The sequence below is a fragment of the Podarcis gaigeae genome (assembly GCF_964106915.1).
Source record: "Podarcis gaigeae genome assembly, chromosome: 14".
Lineage (NCBI taxonomy): Eukaryota > Metazoa > Chordata > Lepidosauria > Squamata > Lacertidae > Podarcis > Podarcis gaigeae.
The window spans coordinates 47,570,851-47,590,367 of record NC_139690.1 but is presented as its reverse complement, the minus strand read 5'-3'; the positions used below and the strand labels follow the sequence as shown (position 1 = coordinate 47,590,367).

Below are 19,517 nucleotides of genomic sequence, written 5' to 3'. Positions count from 1 at the left end.
TGATGTGCCGGGTCCCCCATTCTCCTGTGTGCAGTGGCCTTTCTCTCTCTCCTGGACAAACAGACTCCTGCAAGCTAAAAAGCCTATGCATGCTGCTCTTGCTCAGTGGCAGATCACAGACATGGCACAAGGCAACTTCGCATGTTCCTTCCCTCAAGAGCAGAGTCCCATCTGCACTATACATTTAAAGCACCCTCAGACCCCATGGGTGGTGCTGTGGGTTAAACCACAGAGCCTAGGACTTGGTGATCAGGAGGTTGGCGGTTCGAATCCCCACGATGGGGTGAGCTCCCGTTGCTCGGTCCCTGCTCCTGCCCACCTAGCAGTTCAAAAGCACCTCAAAGTGCAAGTAGATAAATAGGCACCGCTCTGGCGGGAAGGTAAACGGCATTTCCGTGCACTGCTCGGGTTCACCAGAAGCAGCTTAGTCATGCTGGCCACACAACCCGGAAGCTGTATGCCGGCTCCCTTGGCCAGGAAAGCGAGATGAGCGCCGCAACCCCAGAGTCGGTCACGACTGGACCTGATGGTCAGGGGTCCCTTTACCTTTACCATACCACTTTTAACAGCTGTGTCTTCCCCCGAGGATTCTGGGAGCTGTTATTCATTAAGGGTGATGCGAGTTGGTAGGAGACCCCTATTCAACTTGCAGAGTTGCAGTTCCCAGCATGGTTCACCAGTCAGTCCCTCTTCCCAGGGAGCTCTGGGAATTGTAGCTCTGGAAGGGGAATAGGCATCTCCTAACAACTCACATCTCCCTTAAGGCACTCCACTTCCCAGGATTCTTTGGGGAGGCCATGACTGTTTGCCAGTGCTGGATTTATGTGTAACTAAACAAGCTATAGCTTAGGGCCTCACTCTCTTGGGAGCCACCAAAAAATTTAAAGGGGAAAAACCTGGATGTACATTTCCAAAATATAAGATAAAAAACAAAATAAAACCTACATCATTTTTAGTGAGAGCTTAATAATTATTTCACTGTTAATATACTTCTTCTTAATTGTATTTCAGTTCAACAATTACTTTGATAAAATACAGATAGGTAGCCGTGTTGGTCTGCCATAGTCAAAACAAAATTAAAAAATTCCTTCCAGTAGCACCTTAAAGACCAACTAAGTTAGTTCTAGGTATGAGCTTTCGTGTGCATGCACACTTCTTCAGATACACTTCGGTGACTTCTGTTTCAGTGTATCTGAAGAAGTGTGCGTGCACACGAAAGCTCATACCTAGAACTAACTTAGTTGGTCTTTAAGGTGCTACTGGAAGGAATTTTTTTATTTTGTTTTGATAAAATACATATTTTGTTATGTGCAAATGGCTTTAGATACCTATTGGGTCCATAAATTACCATATAGCATATATTCAACACAAAAACCAGTGACAATTTGTTGTTGACAAAGGACAGCTGGACATAGAAAGGGCCCCATGACCTTCAGTAGCTTAGGACCTCATCAAACCTAAATCAGGCCCTGTTGTTTGCAATAAGTGTTTAAAGTACTGTTTACAATAGTGCTTTAAACATATCGTGCAGATGGGGCTGCTCAAGCAAATCTAACCTGGAACTCTGACCAGGGACTATCCCATGACCTGCTTTGGCCTATTTAATGCAGTTCTCTTCTTGACCAGAGGCAGTATAAAAGCTGTATGCCCACTTGCCATCCCTAAGGCTGGAAGTTCAAGACCCACTGCGAAAATCAAAATTAAAAGGTGGGGAGGGGGGAAAGGAAGAAGAAGAAAAAGACCCACTGCGGATCTGAGCCCTGAAAAAAAGGTGTTCTTCTTCCACTGACTGTTAAGGGCATAGTTCACCTCTGGCTCCTTCTATCTGTCTCCATTTTCTGCCATGATAGATAAAAGCCCTTGGCCTGATGTCAAGAGGGAGCAGTAAGAGCTCTACCACCATGAAAAGGGGGGGGGGGGGATATTGACAGCATATAACTCAATGCCTTCTTCCTGGTGTAGGCTGGAAGTTTGGTGCCATCTATGGGAAATCGGGCTTCTTCCCTGCCGATTGCGTCCAGCCGGTGGCAGCGCCAGATTTTACCCACCTTCCCGCGGAGAAGAAGGAGGAGCCCAAGGACAAGCAGTCCAAAGTGGCTGTCCCGGCCTCGGTGGCTGTGGCTGTTGCATCTGCAGCCGTGGCTCAGGAGCTTGACAAGAAGACTGAGGCGAGTGCAAGGTGGAGGGGGTGGCCGTGTTTCTCATGCCAGGCCTGAAAGCGAGGTGGGAAGCAGGATTCGGGGCGAGGAAGGAAGCGCCGGGAACGTTGCGATGCCCGCCACTCTCTCACTAAGGTGACCAGAGAGGGAAGACTGCCAGGAAGCCATCTCTAAAGCACCACACTCTCTTCCTTCTCGCTGTTCATCTTGGGAGAAGAATTGCAGGGCAGTCCAGCCCTACCATTAGGCAGTTGCCTCAGGCGGCAGATACTGGTGATGCAGCAACAGTAGCCCCTTGGCAGTTTCCCCTATGTGCCCTGGCCATTCCTCTCCATTAGAGGGGTGCAGCCTGGAGAGAATAACAGTGGTACCTCAGGTTAAGTACTTACCGTATTTTTTGCTCTATAAGACTCACTTTTTCCCTCCTAAAAAGTAAGGGGAAATGTGTGTGCGTCTTATGGAGCGAATGCAGGCTGCGCAGCTATCCCAGAAGCCAGAACAGCGAGAGGGATCGCTGCTTTCGCTGCGCAGCGATCCCTCTTGCTGTTCTGGCTTCTGGGATTCAGAATATTTTTTTTCTTGTTTTCCTCCTCCAAAAACTAGGTGCGTCTTATGGTCTGGTGCGTCTTATAGAGCGAAAAATACGGTAATTTGTTCCGGAGGTACATACTTAACCTGAAACTGTTCTTAACCTGAAGCACCACTTTAGCTAATGGGGCCTCCTGCTGCTGCCATGCCGCTGGAGCACAATTTCTGTTCACATCCTGAAGCAAAGTTCTTAACCTGAAGCACTATTTCTGGGTTAGCGGAGTCTGTAACCTGAAGCATATGTAACCTGAGGTACCACTGTATGAGGGCCAGACAGAGAAGACGGGGGGGGGGGGGGCTGCATCTGGGCCTCAGGTTTTAATTACCGTATTTTTCCATGTATAAGACTAGGTTTTTTTCCTAATCAATTACGTCAAAAATTAGGGGGTGACTATACACAGATAGCGCCGAGGCCATTTTCTTAAATCTGAGTCCCCCAAAATAGGGGGCGTCTTATAAATGGAGGCATCTTATAGACAGAAAAATACGGTAATTAATTTAATTAAACCTTGCTGTGCAGAGTGGATGCCTCTTCCTCTGAGCCACTGGACCCAAGGGGAAGTTGAGCCACTCTGGCACCTGCGTTATAAGGGCAACCGCATCTGTTATCTCCCTTGCGTGGCGAGTTCCTGCCCCCCCCAGTGGAAATAATGACACATGACACAATTAATAAGGTTAATGGGCTAAATAAGGCCCCAACTTTATTGGTTATAGGTGATGAGTGGTATTGTCTTAGGCAATGGTCCTAAACGACTATATCCAACTTCAGCCCGTCCGCTGAAGGGTAGGGAAGGGTTAACCCGGGAAGGGTTAACCACCAGTAGGGGGAGCCCTGCTGATGCACATCAACTAGGAACTCCCCCGGGGTCACAAATAGGGGGCGTGCCTTAGGCCCTCACCTCCCCAGGCTTTGGACAGCGCCACACCCCCCGGAATCCTTTATCAGACTCCCCTTCAATATGCGGGGCAGGTGATGGCGTTATCTCCCCTCTTCCATCTACATAACAATACCAATGCCTAACCGCCAATACCCAGAAAGTTGTGACGATTTGCTACAAGGCAGGCGAAAACCAAGTGGCTGGTGCCAATTTGCCAAGTGGAAAAATTCCTACCAGGCCCCTCAAGGGCGACCAACCGAGGTCCATAGCAAGGTCAAGGAACAAAAACCTTATAGGGCGGGAGGGTGGGAAAAGCAGGAACAGCCGGTGGGCGGCAAAGAGGGAGATCCCTGGCCATGTCCTGGTTTAAATAGGGCAGGCCACACCCCCTGAGCCAGCTGATTGGCCGACCAGGGGGTGACGCGGCCGGGAATCCCCCCAATCGTGCAGAGGCTGGAGGAGCCATGAAGCCCGCAACCCCACCTCCTCCGTAGGGCGGAAGTGGCTTTTCTGAATGGGTATCCCCTCTTCGCAAGCCCTCTGCCACCAAACCCATTGCCCCTGCATTAGAGGAACTGAGAACTGGAAGGAGTAGGCAAAGTCCCAGATCCACCTGGGCTGCAATAGATCCCTGGCCTTATCAGAAAGACTGTGCCCGCACATTCCCGACAAAATCAGAGACGAACACCCTGGGCCTCTCTTTTCTTTCCCCCCAGGTGTGTCTGGCAGGCAGCGAATTCGCGGAGAGCGCAGAGGGCTTTCAGGGCGCCAAGGACATCAGCCCACGAGGCGGCCCCTTCAACATGCTGGAGTTTTCCAAGAAGTATTTCCGAGAAGGGCAGAGGGCAAAGATGTGAGTGCGTGCGGACGGACGGAGCCCCCTAAGGGCTTGTTTGCCCTCGAGAAACGGAGGCCGTCATCTCAAGTTTGGTGTGTCAGAGTTGGTGTCCCGTGGCTGCAATCCCCCGTGTAAGGAAAGCAAAGGAATTCTGGGGTGCTGCAACCGTGCCCCTCCACCCACCTCAGCATACCAGTTAGTTATAACACCCCTGCTAACGTTTACGGGGTGCGATCATCGCATGTCTTGGGATGACCAAGAGGTAAGTCAAGATGGCCGACTCTTTCCCACGGGCAGTTGGCTCTCTTGCAGCATGTCAAGTGCCGCGATTCGCGGAAATCGTTTGCCTCTCAAAGAAGTAAATTGCATCGGAGGTTGAAGTGAGATAAGTTGGGGGGTTGCCTGAACCGGAAAACAGACCCACAAGCTACTGCACCCTATAGCTGGATATGTGTATGTGTGGCAGGCATGGGATGGGTTTTAACAGGTAGGAGAGGGTATATTAATTGCAATTTCATGTGCCCACCTTGGCAGCAAAATTAAACGCCATAGGAATTAGGCTGTGAAACCTTGTTTTGAGCAAGTCCAGCTATGGAGTAATCTGGCTTTCGCCTTCTTCCCCTGCTTACCAATGAATCAGGCAACAACTTGTAAAGTATTTTTTTAAAAAAATAAAGATTGACTTACTTTATAATCATGCATCGGTTCATAGCAAAGGCAGCAGCAAATCCATGCAGGCAAAATGCTTACGGAATAACCAGCTTCAGGCATGGGAATAGCGGGTCTCCTAACAACTTTCAGAACCCTTAACAAACTACAGCTCCCACAATTCTTTGGGAGGAGGGCCATGGCTGTTGAAAGTGGTATCATAGTGCTTTAAATGTATGCTGTGGTGGCGGCCACCCACACAAAACAATTGTCCCAGTTATAGCCCCTCCTCTCTACTCCATTTATTAGCATGTGGAAATGAGTTGCAATTTGGGAAATCTTTGTGGACGACATGCTCCCCCCCCCCCCCGGCAAAAAGGGCAGGGAATGGTTCCCCCCCCCCGATGGGCTTGAGCTGGTCCCTAGGGGACCAGGCAGTCACAGATCCCAAGGGAAGAGGGCAAGACCTCGTCCACCTGGAAGCTTCCCTGAAAGGCAGGTGGTAATTCATGTCTGGAATTAATTTCAGGGATCCCAACAAGCAGAAATCCAAAAAAAGTGGTGAATCGAATGGCATGGCAGATATTCTGAAATTCACCAAGGTAATACAAATAGTTTTCTTGAGCAATGATAGTTTTCTTCTGACTGGCTGCCTCTCCATGTGTGTACAGTGGTACCTCAGGTTACAGACACTTCAGATTATCCGTTTCCAGGTTACGGATGCACCGATACCTAGAAGTTCCAGAATGGGTTACTTCCAGGTTTCGGCACATGCGCAGAAGCGCTAAATCACGCTTTGCACATGCGCAGAAGCACTGAATCGTGTCACACGCATGTGCAGACATGACGCTGCGGGTTGCGAACATGCCTCCCGCACAAATCACATTCGCAACCTGAGGGACCCCACTGCTATTATTTTTGTGGTTGAACAACATCTAGCTTGGTAAGACTATATTTGATGAAGAAGCACATAAAGTGCTTTTAGAAAACCACATAATTTTAATTTTCAAATGTCAGGTAATGCCCAATAATAATAACAATAATAAAGCTGCAAGTACTTAGCAATCCTTTTTAATGATTTCTGTGCAATTTTACACACATTTTACTTGCCCAGCAAAACTAAATTATATTAATTTAACCAAAATATATTTTGAATTCCCAAGTCTTTTTTTATTGCTTTCATTAAATATTTTCTTGGGTTACATGTTACAACTTTTTAGTACCCCTCACTTGGGGGATTTGAAAGTTGAAAAATTTGACATGCCCCCATATCACTGAGCCACTCATAATTGTTTGCCTTGCACTGGAGAAATTCCTGCCCACTGCATCCCCGGACAGTTATTTATGTTTAGCAACATTTATACACCACTTTCTCCCCCTCCAAAAAAAAAGACCTCTAAACGGTTTACAAAAGGAAGTGTAAAATATACATTTCAAAAATACATATAAAGACAAACATTAAAAACTAGTTGTATTTTTATAAAATTGGTTTGTATCCAGTATTAGTCATATTCAGAGTAAACCCATTGAAATTAATATCTAAAAAGCTGTCGTGCAGCACACTTGCTTTTTCCTTCTCTGGAGGGTAGCACTCGAACGAATGGATTCAAGTTACAAGAAAGGAGATTCCCTTCCAACTTTACAATTCTATGACTTAGGTACTTAGGTCCATTATTTTATATGAATCCACTCTAAGTAAAGCTTAGCTGGATACAACCCATTAAATAAAATGTCAGTCTCTACTTCTGTGCTTAGTTAAACTAACGCAGTTCAGGTCCAAGGGGTTTTATTCAAGTGTGTAAAGCATTGTGTGCAACTGTCACACCCCTTTGCTTGCCCCAATTCCTTTGCCCATCACTTGTGGCACCAAACCTCTTCCTTCCTTCCCTGCACAGGCCCCCATCCAGGAGTCGCTCATTGAATTCACGGACAGCAGCCTGAACAAAATAGCTGCAGAAACTTTCCAAGGTGAGCAGCTGGGAGGTCTGCTTTAGTAGGAGCAGCTGCTTTAGTAGGAGCAGCAAGGTGAGCAGCTGGGAGGTCTGCACAAGTAGGAGCCGGGCAGAACAGCACGCTTCTCTCCTGCGATTCCCAGCAGCTGGTAATCGGAAGTATCACTTCCTCTGATGGCATGAGGAGAAAAGTGATCAGGCGTGATGGGGCAGTATCTTTTTCTCGTAAAGTTGTAGTTCCATTCTGTGTGTGTGCCAAAGGGAAGACTCCAAATGATCTTGGAGCACATAAACTAAGGAATTCTCTCTCACAAGGCTTTAAAAGAGGTCTGTCCCTCAGACCTTATGGGGGGCCGGACAATTTTTTTTTTTTTGGGGGGGGGGGAGAACGAATTCCTATGCCCCACAAATAACCCAGAGATGCATTTTAAATAAAAGCACACATTCTACTCATGTAAAAACACCAGGCAGGCCCCACAAATAACCCAGAGATGCATTTTAAATAAAAGCACACATTCTACTCATGTAAAAACACCAGGCAGGCCTCACAAATAACCCAGAGATGCATTTTAAATAAAAGGACACATTCTACTCATGTAAAAACATACTGATTCCTGGACCGTCCGCAGGCTGGATTTAGAAGGCGATTGGGCTGGATCTGGCCTCCGGGCCTTAGTTTGCCTACCCCTGGTCTAGGCGATGTGTCCACTATCGAAGATTGTATGTCTTTCTGAATACCAGTGGCTAAGAATTGCAAGTGCTGCTGTGCTCTGGTCTTGCTTTTGGGTTTCCCTGGGTCAATATGTGGGAAAGAGGACTCTGGGCTAAATGGGCCACTGGCCTGTTCCAACAGGTTCTTCTTAACTTCTTATCTGGAGGGTCTCTCTCTCTCTCTGTGTTTTTATCTGCTTTTCCAGCTGTGATGAAGTTTATGGGCGACCTCCCACTCAAAGGACAAACTGAGCTAGAGGTGGTGTGTTCTCTTCTCAAGGTAATCAAGCTTCCTTTCTTCTTTTCAGGTTTTCAAACTGAATTTTAATAGCAACAGGCAAGTCACAGGGAAAAAGAAATGTAAGACAATTTAGTTTTTAAAAAAAGGGGATAAGTTGTCTCAATTGTCAGTAAGAAAGTGCAGGGTGCAGCCTTGTAATTTACAGAGTCAATAATAAAACATATCAGGAAGGAAAGGATACGTGGTCTCTAATTACCAAAGGATTCCATGGTCTAAATTAAAACAATTACCGGTACATATTTCCCCCCCCAAAAAAGGTTAAGAATTACATTGAACTGTGCTAAATCCAGACTCTCGCATAGACCCATTGGGCCTGGCATCCCTGAGCCACTTGTATTTGTATATAAGATAGGTAAAGGTAAAGGGACCCCTGACCATTAGGTCTAGTCGTGGCTGACTCTGGGGTTGCCGCACTCATCTCGCTTTATTGGCCGAGGGAGCCGGCGTACAGCTTCCGGGTCATGTGGCCAGCATGACTAAGCCGCTTCTGGCGAACCAGAGCAGCGCACGGAAATGCCATTTACCTTCCCGCTGGAGTGGTACCTATTTATCTACTTGCACTTTGACATGCTTTCGAACTGCTAGGTTGGCAGGAGCAGGGACCGAGCAACGGGAGCTCACCCCGTCGCGGGGATTCGAACCGCTGACCTTCTGATCGGCAAGTCCTAGGCTCTGTGGTTTAACCCGTGTCCCTTGTATATAAGATAAAATTAGGCCAAATGGCAAAAAGTGATTTCGAGCACTGTGGCCCCTGGGCATTTTTGGCTTATGTGAGATTTTTTCAAGAGCAAGCTGCTTTCTGGCCCTTGCGGGGAATGGGACCTGCGGAGCCAACGCAGAAACAAGACCCAACGAAGTCTGGAGCTGAGGGAACTCCCTCCTGGGCATATATCTGCACTGGGGCTGCACTCGCCAAGCCAGCCTGGTTGCTCTGGCCTCTCCCAAATACCTCCTAATAAACATTCTCATTCTCGAGTGCAGCTGCTATAGTCCAGAGGTCACCATCGTGGCACCCGCAGGTGAACATGCACTCACAGCTTCACTTGCTTCCTCTGAAACCAGGCTTGCAAGAAGCGTTCTTCTGTTGTAGCCAGTACAATAACGTTACTGCTTGCACTCCATTGCAGCCTTGTGCGTGCATCGTGCACACAAAGGTTTCTCCAATTTCCACATGTGCCCACAGGCCCCAACATGATGGTGACCCCTTTAAAGTCCAACAGCATATCAAGGACACAACATGGGCTGCCCCTTAGCCTTAGAGCAGCATCCTTCAACCTTCTTCCAACCTGATACCTGCTTTTAAGCCAAACATGCTGCCGCTGCAACTGCCTTGGACCAGTCTGTGACCTGGTGGCGGGTCCCAGTCCACCAATTAATCGCCTGTAGTCTAAAGCATGCTCTTCTGATCTGCAGAGCTGCTGAGCTTGTCATAGCCATGGCGGGTTACAGGGCCAGATTTAGGTTTGATGAGTCCCTAAGCTACTGAAGCTAATGGGGCCCTTTATATGTCTAGCTGTCCTTCGTCAACAACAAATTGTCGCTGTTTTTTGTGTTGAATACATGCTATATGGCAATTTATGGAGCTAACAGGTATCTAAAGCCATTTGCACATATTGCTATGCAACCAGTCAATGCAGAATGTTGTTGTTTAGTCGTTTAGTCATGTCCGACTCTTTGTGACCCCCTGGACCAGAGCATGCCAGGCACTCCTGTCTTCCACTGCCTCCCACAGTTTGGTCAAACTCCTGCTGGTAGCTTACTTCACGGATCACTGCCTTGCCATGTCGAAGGGGCTTGAATAACTCAGAGAAGCTATGAGCTATGCCATGCAGGGCCACCCAAGATGGACAGATCATAGTGGAGAACCGGCAAGCCACTCCAGTATCCCTGCCAAGAAAACTCCATGGACAAAGAAAATAGGCGTGCAGAATGTAGGAACTCTAAATATATAGAAATGGAGCAAACCAGTAATATTTTAGGGAACAGGCTAGCAGGCGGGGCCTATTACTTACATCATAGGAGCCTACACAACACAAAACACTGTTGCTGTATGTCAGTTTTATTTTATTTGTTTTTATCTTATATTTTGGAAATGTACATCCAGGTTTGTTTCTTTAAATTTTCTGAGGGCCCCCAAGAGAGTGGGGCCCTAAGCTATAGCTTGTTTAGCTTATATGTAAATCCGGCAATGGCGGGCTACTATGGCAAACTCTTCCATCACCTTCCCAGGCCAGAAGTCTTTGTGGGGAGAGAGCAAGTGGTGGCTGCTATGAGAGCAGCCAGCAAGGGCTGGGACTCCCCTGAGGCATGTATAATTGTATAGCTTTCTCCTGGTTCTCCACTAGCTCTGCGGAGACCACGAGGTCATCAGGGACGAGGTGTTTTGCCAGATCATCAAACAGATCACGGACAACACCAGCACCAAGACGTACGTGAGTCTCTGGTAACAACCCGGGGCCTGTGCACAGTGGTGGCTGGAGGGAGAAGGGGGTGGGGTGGGGCTTCCATCCAGTAGAAGCACACGGTTTGTAAACCACCAGAAAAATGCAATTATTGATGTTTCTAACCTTAAATTCAGTTATCTTCCTTACAACCTGTTTGAGATTTAAAGAATAATTATGTCCACACGTAAATTCATCATTTTTGTGCACATTTATCATAATGTACACCTTTTTGTATGCAACTTTCCCTAACGTAGCACATTTTTTAAATGTTCTTTTCACTGATATTTGCATTTCTGTCTACAACTGTACCCTACTAAAGTGGTACCTCTGGTTATGAATGCTCCTAGTTACGAATGCTTCAGGTTACGAGCTCCGCTAACCTGGAAGTAGCTGCTCCTGGTTGCGAACTTTGCCCCAGGATACAGTGGTGCCCCGCAAGACGAACGCCTTGCAAGACGGAAAACCAGCTAGACGAAAGGGTTTTCCGTTTTGGAGGCGCTTCGCAAAACGAATTTCTTTATGGGCTTGCTTCGCAAGACGAAAATGTCTTGCGAGTTCCTGTGAGTTTTGTTCCCTTTTCCCCCCTTTTCCTAAGCCGCTAAGCCGCTTATCAGCTGATCCGCTGATAAGCCTCTTAACAGCTGATCGCTAAAAGCCGCTAAGCCGCTAATAGTGCTAATCCGCTAAGCTGTCAATGGGCTTGCTTCGCAAGACAAAAAAACCGCTATACGAAGAGCCTCACGGAACGGATTAATTTCGTCTTGCGAGGCACCACTGTATGAACAGAAATCACGCACCACAGGCCCTATTAGCAAAAGCGTGCTTCAGGATAAGAACGGTTTCAACTTAAGAATGGACCTCCAGAATGAATTAAGTTTGTAACCAGAGGTACCACTGTACAGGTATATGTAGTTTCACATGGCTGCAGAATCTGGAGTACTGCCAGTTTTGAAGGATGGCTCTGTTTCAATTCGCACCTAGTTTCAGAAAGTGCAAATTGGGCAGGTTTGCTGTTAAAGGTGAACTGGATAGCATTTCTTCCAGTAGCACCTTAAAGACCAACTAAGTTAGTTCTTGGTATGAGCTTTCGTGTGCATGCACACTTCTTCAGATACACGAATGTTCTGTATGAGCTTTCGTCTGCATGCACACGAAAGCTCATACCAAGAACTAACTTAGTTGGTCTTTAAGGTGCTACTGGAAGGAATTTTTTTATTTTGCTTTGACTATGGCAGACCAACACGGCTACCTATCTGTAACTGGATAGCATTTGTCCCCCGTTCCTAGTGATGAGTACCCCCCCCCGCCCCCATTGCACCAGGAGTCTCCTCTGTCTGCTCTTCTGACCCCGCCACCCTCCCAACTCATGCTGATTCAGAAGTCCTCACATCAGGGATACAGAGTGCTTCCGATCTCAAAAGGTGGTTACATATTGTAGGAGGGGAGAGGAGGAAGGAAGGGGGAAGAGAGAGGGATAGTATCACTCCAAACTGCATCCCAAGTCAGGCATGGCTTTGGTACCCTGCTCCATTTGTTCATCTCTTGCATACTATTTTAACAGCCCCGAATTCCCTTCTTTGGGGGGTTTCACACAGGGACAGCTGCCAGAAAGGTTGGAGGCTGCTCTACATCCTGAGTGCCTATTATAGATGCTCTGAAGTCCTCCGACCATATTTGCTGCAGTTCCTCCAAGAAATCTGCAACAGTCCCAGCTTGCATTTCCAAGGTGAGATATTGAGAGATTCGCCCCTGGAGACCATCTGGTCAACCAGTCACAAGGTTACGTATGCACTGTCCTGGCTGAGAAAGAGACACACCTCAGTGGTGGAGCACCTGCTCCGCATGCAGAAGGACCCATGGAATCATAGAATTGTAGAGCTGGAAGGGATTCTGAGGGCTATCTATTCCAACCCCCTGCAGTGCAACCCCAGATTTCAATCCCAAACATTTGCAGGTAGGATTGAGAAAGATTCCTGCTCTGAAACCCTGGAGAGTTTCTGCCTGCCCCTGTGGACAATATTAAGCTATATCAGCCCTTCTCAACCTTGGGGCCCCAATGTTATTGGACTACAATTCCCATCATCCCTAGTGAGAAGGATCCCTAGTCAGGGATGATGGGAGTTGTAGTCCAACAAATGCAAATTTTGCCTTTGTTCAGTAGACTAGTTTCTACACACACTTTCCCACCCGCTTCTCTGTCCTCCATCCAGGCAAGCGAAATGCATTATCAGAGTTCAAGGAGACATTCCTAGCCAGGCAAAAACATTCAAGTGGGGTATGAACTAGGTCTGGTGAGGGGCGTGGCCTTATGAGGGGTGTGGCCTGGGGAGAGCCCTGAGTGGGGAACTCTCGAGGGCTCCATTTGGCTCCTGGATCTCAAGTTCCCATCCCCTGCCCCGCAGCCAGCTTTTGAGCTATTGAGCTATTGAGAATGACTGTGCCGGATATTCGCATAAATTTATTTATTTATTTATTAGCTTGCTTCCCAAGATAAAAAAACTAGGTTTGTGTCAAATGCCTTGAGGGTGCTCCCGTTTTTCTCTAGCAAATGTTATAACCGTTTTTGCCTTAAAACTGCTTTGCATCAGGACTGCTCATCCGAATTTAACATTTCATAGCTCCTGGGGCAGGGAAAGGGGTTAGATCCCAGGAAGAAAATGGTGGCTGCTTCTGCCTGCCCTCATCCATCAGGCTGCCCCGTTTGGGACACTTTCCTCGCCGCTGCCCATCGCTCATTAAGAAATGGAAATGAGCCCATCTGCTCAGCTCTCAGAAGGCAGCTTCAGTCGGAAGGCAGCTCACCTGTCGCAGCCGGTGGTTATTTCCTCGTTAAAAGATGCAGGTTCCAAAACTGGCTCCAGTGGCTTCAGGGTGGAAAGGAATATTGGCAAAGATAGATGACTCCCCGCTCCCCAAACTAGGCTGTTAGCTGGGGATGCCAGCTCACTGCATGCCCCCTTAGAATGGTGTCTGCCCCACAGATGGTCTTCGTACCACAGAGGGTTTGGAGCATGGAAGATGTGGAACATGAAAAACTAGGCAGAGAGTTTTTAATCCATCTGCCAGTGCACCAGGGTGAATTTCAGGTTGCGGTGGCCTGCCAAATCTTGAATGCACTTGATGGTAGCAAATATATGCCATCAGCTCAGCACAAGCTGAATCAGCTAGAAGTTGGCACTGGGTAGGGTTTTCCCCTGGCTGCTTTATGCCAAAGCAATCATGTGCATCCACACTTACTGCTGAAATCGAGTCTTCCATATAATTAAGTGCAAATAGCCGTCCCAGGCTGCCCCCAAGCCAGCCTTCCCCCCTCCCTGCCATCTTTGTTCACTCACTCCAGATGACAGCAATATCAGTTGCGCTTCAGTGTTTTCTGTGTTCTCCTCCAGCACGTTTTCCGATCTGCTTTGTAGTATTTGGGTCTGGTCAATTCTATTGTATATAGCCAAAGGCCTTTACAACGGACGACAGAGAAGAAAAGGAAAATTTTCCTCTAAGATCTTACAGCATAGCCTGTAGCAGCTTGCAACATAAAAAGAAATTCACAGCATTAAATATTAAAACTGGAATGTATTCACATACCTGGAACGGAGCTTCTTGGCTGCCAGCGCAAATTTGGCTCCCTGGTGTGTAATATATAGATGCTTATCTGCTAGGAGTTCAACTGTCACTTGCTGTGTGGATCGACCTGGAAGCCAATTAAGAATTGGCAATATAATTTTTCCTCTGGGCATTGTATACAGCGGGCAAATCAGCAGATAGCGTGTGATGTTCTCTGCCTGATTGCATCTATATATGCATTTGCGATCCATATGGGGAATTCCCTGATATCTCCCCTCTAAATATGCCAAGGGCATCTGTTGGAATCTGCAAAGGCCCTGCATAGTTGTGGGAAGGTCAGAGTCTCAAGGTAACGGGGCCTTGATTGAGTGGTCTTAATTTGGGGGTACCGAGTATAGTAACGGACAGCAATGATGGATGCTCTGTCTTGGTTGGCAGCCTGATCAAAAATCCAGTTTCTAAGGTCACGTGGGCTAAGGGCTAAGTAGTTCTCTGTTTGAAGATTCTAAGCATTTGGGAGGCTCCTGAAGGAGCGACTCCACCCCCATCGTTCAGCCCAGCACTGAGATCCAGCGCCGAGGGCCTTCTGGCGGTTCCCTCACTGTGAGAAGCCAAGTTACAGGGAACCAGTCAGAGGGCCTTCTCGGTAGTGGCACCCACCCTGTGGTACGCCCTCCCACCAGATGTCAAAGAGAAAAACAACTACCAGACTTTTAGAAGACATCTGAAAGCAGCCCTGTTTAGGGAAGCTTTTAATGTTTAATAGACTACTGTATTTTAATACTTTGTTGGAAGCCAGCCAGAGTGGCTGGGGAAACCCAACCAGATGGGCAGGGTATAAATAATACTTTAGTAGTAGTAGTAGTAGTAGTAGTAGTAGTAGTAGTAGTATGTAAATAAAATGCAGTTGCAGTGCCAGCCTCTCCAGTGTGCACAGGCAAAATGCTACTGAGGCTTTTCAGGGCTGCTGTACCATTAACTAAAAGCTCCCTGTTCATTAGTTCTACCCATTTTATTTCTCCCTGTTCGGTAGAGCTGGGGATGCTTGGCGTCCCCCAATTGCTATTTTATCAGCACGCATCTGTTTGCACCTGTAGGCATTTTAGCCTCCGGTGCTTTGCCCTGTGAATTGTCTTTACAATCAGGCTTAGGTGAGTCAAGAGAGCTGAATCTCTCCACAGCATTTGAGAAATCTGGAGCCCCCACATTTCACTTCTCCTCTCGGATACTTCCTCTCTCACACACACTTTCTGTCTCTGCCTCTCTCTCATATTTCTTTCATGGTCTCCATCAGGCATCGCCAAGGCATGTGAGCAGAACCTGCAGAAAACCTTTCAGTTTGGTGGCCGCTGCGAGTTCCCCAGTAACATGGAGCTCAAAGCCATGGTGGTGAGTGCCCTGCAAGTCCCACGAGGGCTTTGCTGCGTATAATGGGGGGGGGGGTGTTACACCAAAAGGAGAATGGCTTCCAAATAGGGATGGGTGGTGCTGTAGTTTGTGTTTAAGAACTGTTTTCTATTATAGTATTTGAATGCTGTAAATGTTGATGGGCCTTTTTTTAATATGCTGTTTCAATTATTGGGCACACTACTGGTGTGCCCAGTGGACAGGTCTGCTGGTGGCATGGTTGTGTGATTTGGGAACTGGGACTGACCCACCAGCAGTCCGCTTTGGGGGCACATGCATTCAAATCGCAGTTCAAATCCATGTTGGGGTTCACAGCAGATTCAGATCCCCAAGTAGTCAACTTTCAGGTCTGTTATCTGGCCTGAGTGGATGCCTAGCATAGTCTAGGGCAGGCATAGATTCATTTCCAGAGGAAACACTCAGGTTCTTGACTGTCTGGGTTCTGGAACCTGAAGGGAGCTGGCTGTCAGCCCTAGCAGGAAAAAGCAAGTGTGGACATTATATCAGGAAAGAGCTGAATTCCAGAGTAAGCGGCAAAAGAGCATTAGAGGGGCAGCCATGTAATCACAGCCAGGTACTGGAGCAGGAGCTGATGTCATGGCCTCATACCAGCAATGAGTTGTTCTGACTAAGGAGGGAGCTCTAAGACCAGGGCTTTATAGGGCCTCGTGGGCAAGGATTGGCCCCGGAGCGTCAGCTGACAGATGGCTCAGGCAGGCTGGTACTGCAGTCTAGAGGGCACCCTTGAGGCACAGAGCTCAGATCTCCCAGATTTGCAGTGCTGATGGGATGCAAATACGTTTCTGGGGTTGAACCTCCTCTAAACATGGCTTATGATTAGGGGTAGGTGCATCAGCCTCTTTCCATTCCATGCTAGTTTCGCATGCCCTCAACAATTGTTAAGTCTGTTCCATCCTGTTTTCTCCTATTTTTTTTAAAAAAATATATACACATTTTTAACCATTTTTGTATGCTTTCCTTAAAATATGTGTTTTGTATATTATTTTATATACATTTTCTTCATTTCCCCCTGTGCTTTTCAGCACATTTCCCTCTAAAATACACATCCCATCCCCAGTATAATACGCATTGTTGGGTGCAGATTTCTGAAGCAAGAGTGCACTGCAGCATTCAGAAGAGCACGTGCTCTGATGGTTAGCTGCTTCTCACTTGGCATATAAATGTAGAGATTATGAGATAAGTTAGTTTACTTTAAAATGCAGAATTCTCTTCCATTTGTACTTATGAACTTTGTCTTTCCTTCCTTCCTTTGCCAAGGCCGGAAGGAGCTCCAAGCGGCAGCTGTTCCTCTTACCGGGAGGGATCGAGAGGCACCTCAAGATCAAAACTTGTTCGGTGAGTGGAAGAGGAAGGATCTCTCATCCCCATAGATCAGGGAAGGGGAATTTCAGGCCCCAGGGCCAAATGTCGACCCTCCACGCCTCTCTGTGCCCTTAGGACTTTCCCCAGCCCACAACTGCTCCCTGGCCATGCCCCCTCACCCTGAGCCACACCTCTTACCGCCCCTGCTTTCAGTGTTTTTTTGTCTGGGTGGAACTGAGTCTTTGAACTCTGATAATGTATCTTGCATAGAGTCACAGAATCGTGGAGTTGGAAAGGGACCCTACAGGTTATCTGGTCCAGCCAGATGCCAAACTGCTGGATGTTTGTGAGAGTGTGTGTAGGAACTAGCTTACTGTACGCATTATTTTTGTGATTGTAAGTTGTTTTAAATTGTTTCTTTCTCCATGCTAACTGCCCACAACAGTTGTGACTTAATCAGCTTGCAAGAGCTTCCTTCATTACCATCTTCAAATGTTAAAACAATTCAAGGTGGGGATAAGCATCTTGCCCTCTCTCAGAATCATCTTTTCCTTCCATCGCCTTAAAAAATAAATAAATCTAGCTTGCGGAAGAGATCTGTATGGTTTCAAAGTTTGTATTCCTTGCTTATGAACTTTGGCACTATTTAAAACTAGCAGAAAGTGTCCGGTGCCGCCCAGGAATTCTAATAAACCTATTGTTATTTTGAAATGGATAGTATAAATTAGAGTTTTAGGGCTGTGTGTGCACACACTGTATCTCTCTCACATACAGCAATATATTGCATCTGAAGGCATCCAAACATAGCTAAAAACTACCTCCACCACCTCAGGAAACCTCATTTGTAACTGCCACGTCTGTTTGGGTGAAGTCATGGCGAAGTCATGTTTTGGTCCACCATGGACCACCATTTCAAAATGGTTTCCCGCATCCAAACACAGACAAAGACCGCATTGTGAAGCCAAATGACAAGTTTGGCAATGATACGAGATACATAGCTGTCAACATTTCCTATTTTTTAAGGGAAATTCCCTTATTCCGAATAGGATTCCTCGCAAGAAAAGGGAAAAGTTGACAGCTATGACAAGATATCGTCTAACCAAAGACACTCTAACCCATAGCGAACAGGCAGGCAGACAAGCAGACAAGTGAACCACATTCCAGAATATGTACCTGGTCATCTGTGACTCAACTTCTCCATCCCTCACCTGCATTTCCAGGTTGCGCTGGATGTGATAGAGGAGTTATGCTACGAGATGGGACTACGCCGCCCTGAGGCCTTTGACGAATACATCATTTTTGCTGTCGCCAACAGAAGTGAGTCCCACCGGGCCCCAGAGGAGAGAATCCCTCAGTCCAAAGAGCAGGAATAAACGTATCGTTCCACTCCGTGTATTTTGTTCAAACTACCGATTTCAGGATTGGATCACACGGCAGACCTAAACTAGGTTTACTAGTTTACTAGAAATTACCCAACCCCCCAAAACTGACCATTTCAATGACTTTGCTATGAGGCTTCCTAGCAGCACCCCAACAATATGTGCATTGGCTTTCGTGGGTGGATTTGCACAGGCACCTGAGTTCTAAAGAGTCCCTGCACAAAAATGACCAAATTTGGATGAATTTATTGCCTGTCATATGTTGTTTCAGTAGGACACCTGTTATATAATTTTGTAGGCTATATTCTCATTCTTGCTTGTGAAAATTCACCCGGTTGCGCCTGAAAAGTTATTTCTTTTTGAGATGCCGGACTTTATCTGGAAAGTGTCTACCACCACCTGTTGGTAGAGGGCTGTAAAACCATCCTTTTTTGGCCATGTAGGAAAAGAGCAGTTTGCACACACACCCCCCTTTAGCAAACCACCAGTCTATATTTGGAAGCTAGGGGGGCCAGACTGTACACCAGGTGAATGCAGTCACCCACTTCACCAGGAACACCAGGCTGCTTTAAAAATCCGATCTGTGCCATTTCGCCCACGCAGATCAGAATGTTCGGCCTTTGAACAAAAGGGAGTACATCCTTGATGTTGCCTTGGAAATGGAGAATGTGGACAGCAGCTTCATGTTCTGGTATCGGCGCGTCATCTGGGCCCAGCCGCTAAAGTTTGACAATGAGCTCTATGTCACCATGCACTACAATCAGGTGAGACCTTTGCAGCAAAGAAAAGGGAAAGCTTTCAGAGAGGAGCAGCCGAGTGCATATCTTGTTCCTTCTCAAAATGACTCATAGGTAGGTTTCCTTCCAGGTCTTGGTGATGGTGACATTTGTTTGGGCAGGAAGGCATTTTTGATTAGGACAGGACGACCAGTGACTCTGCAGCCTATTTTTACTTGGTTCGAGATGGTCAGAGACTCTGACGTGGCCTTTCTCCCCCCGCTAAGCCTTCTATAAAATGGGTGGTCACAAAAATATGCCAGGGTCTTAAAAACTAACAGGTTTGTTGTGTCAATAAGCTCTAATGGAGTAGAGCTCAGGTTATGAGAGCCAGGGTGGTGTAATGGTTAGAGCAATGTTTCCCAAACTCGGGTCTCTGGCTGTTTTTAGGCTACAGTTCCCATCATCCCTAACCACTGCTCCTGCTAGATAGGGATGATGGGAGTTGTAGTCCAAAAACAGCCAGAGACCCAAGTTTGGGAAACCCTGTATTTTTGTGTTTTGATATTCTAAACCGCCCTGTGATCTTCAGATGAAGGGCAGTAAAGGTAA

At 47.1% G+C, this 19,517-nt stretch overlaps 1 protein-coding gene across 1 annotated transcript in view; it reads left to right on the top strand.

The window, feature by feature from the left end:
• MYO15A (myosin XVA) overlaps window positions 1-19,517 on the top strand; it is a 95,042-nt gene that overhangs the window by 66,840 nt on the left and 8,685 nt on the right. Inside the window, exons 49-59 of the mRNA XM_083711203.1 lie at window positions 1,963-2,168; window positions 4,342-4,478; window positions 5,641-5,713; window positions 7,007-7,079; window positions 7,981-8,054; window positions 10,421-10,503; window positions 12,115-12,245; window positions 15,375-15,469; window positions 16,766-16,843; window positions 18,031-18,127; window positions 18,793-18,953. Coding sequence (XP_083567329.1) covers window positions 1,963-2,168; window positions 4,342-4,478; window positions 5,641-5,713; window positions 7,007-7,079; window positions 7,981-8,054; window positions 10,421-10,503; window positions 12,115-12,245; window positions 15,375-15,469; window positions 16,766-16,843; window positions 18,031-18,127; window positions 18,793-18,953 — 1,208 coding nt within the window. The remainder of the gene's footprint in view (window positions 1-1,962; window positions 2,169-4,341; window positions 4,479-5,640; window positions 5,714-7,006; window positions 7,080-7,980; window positions 8,055-10,420; window positions 10,504-12,114; window positions 12,246-15,374; window positions 15,470-16,765; window positions 16,844-18,030; window positions 18,128-18,792; window positions 18,954-19,517) is intronic.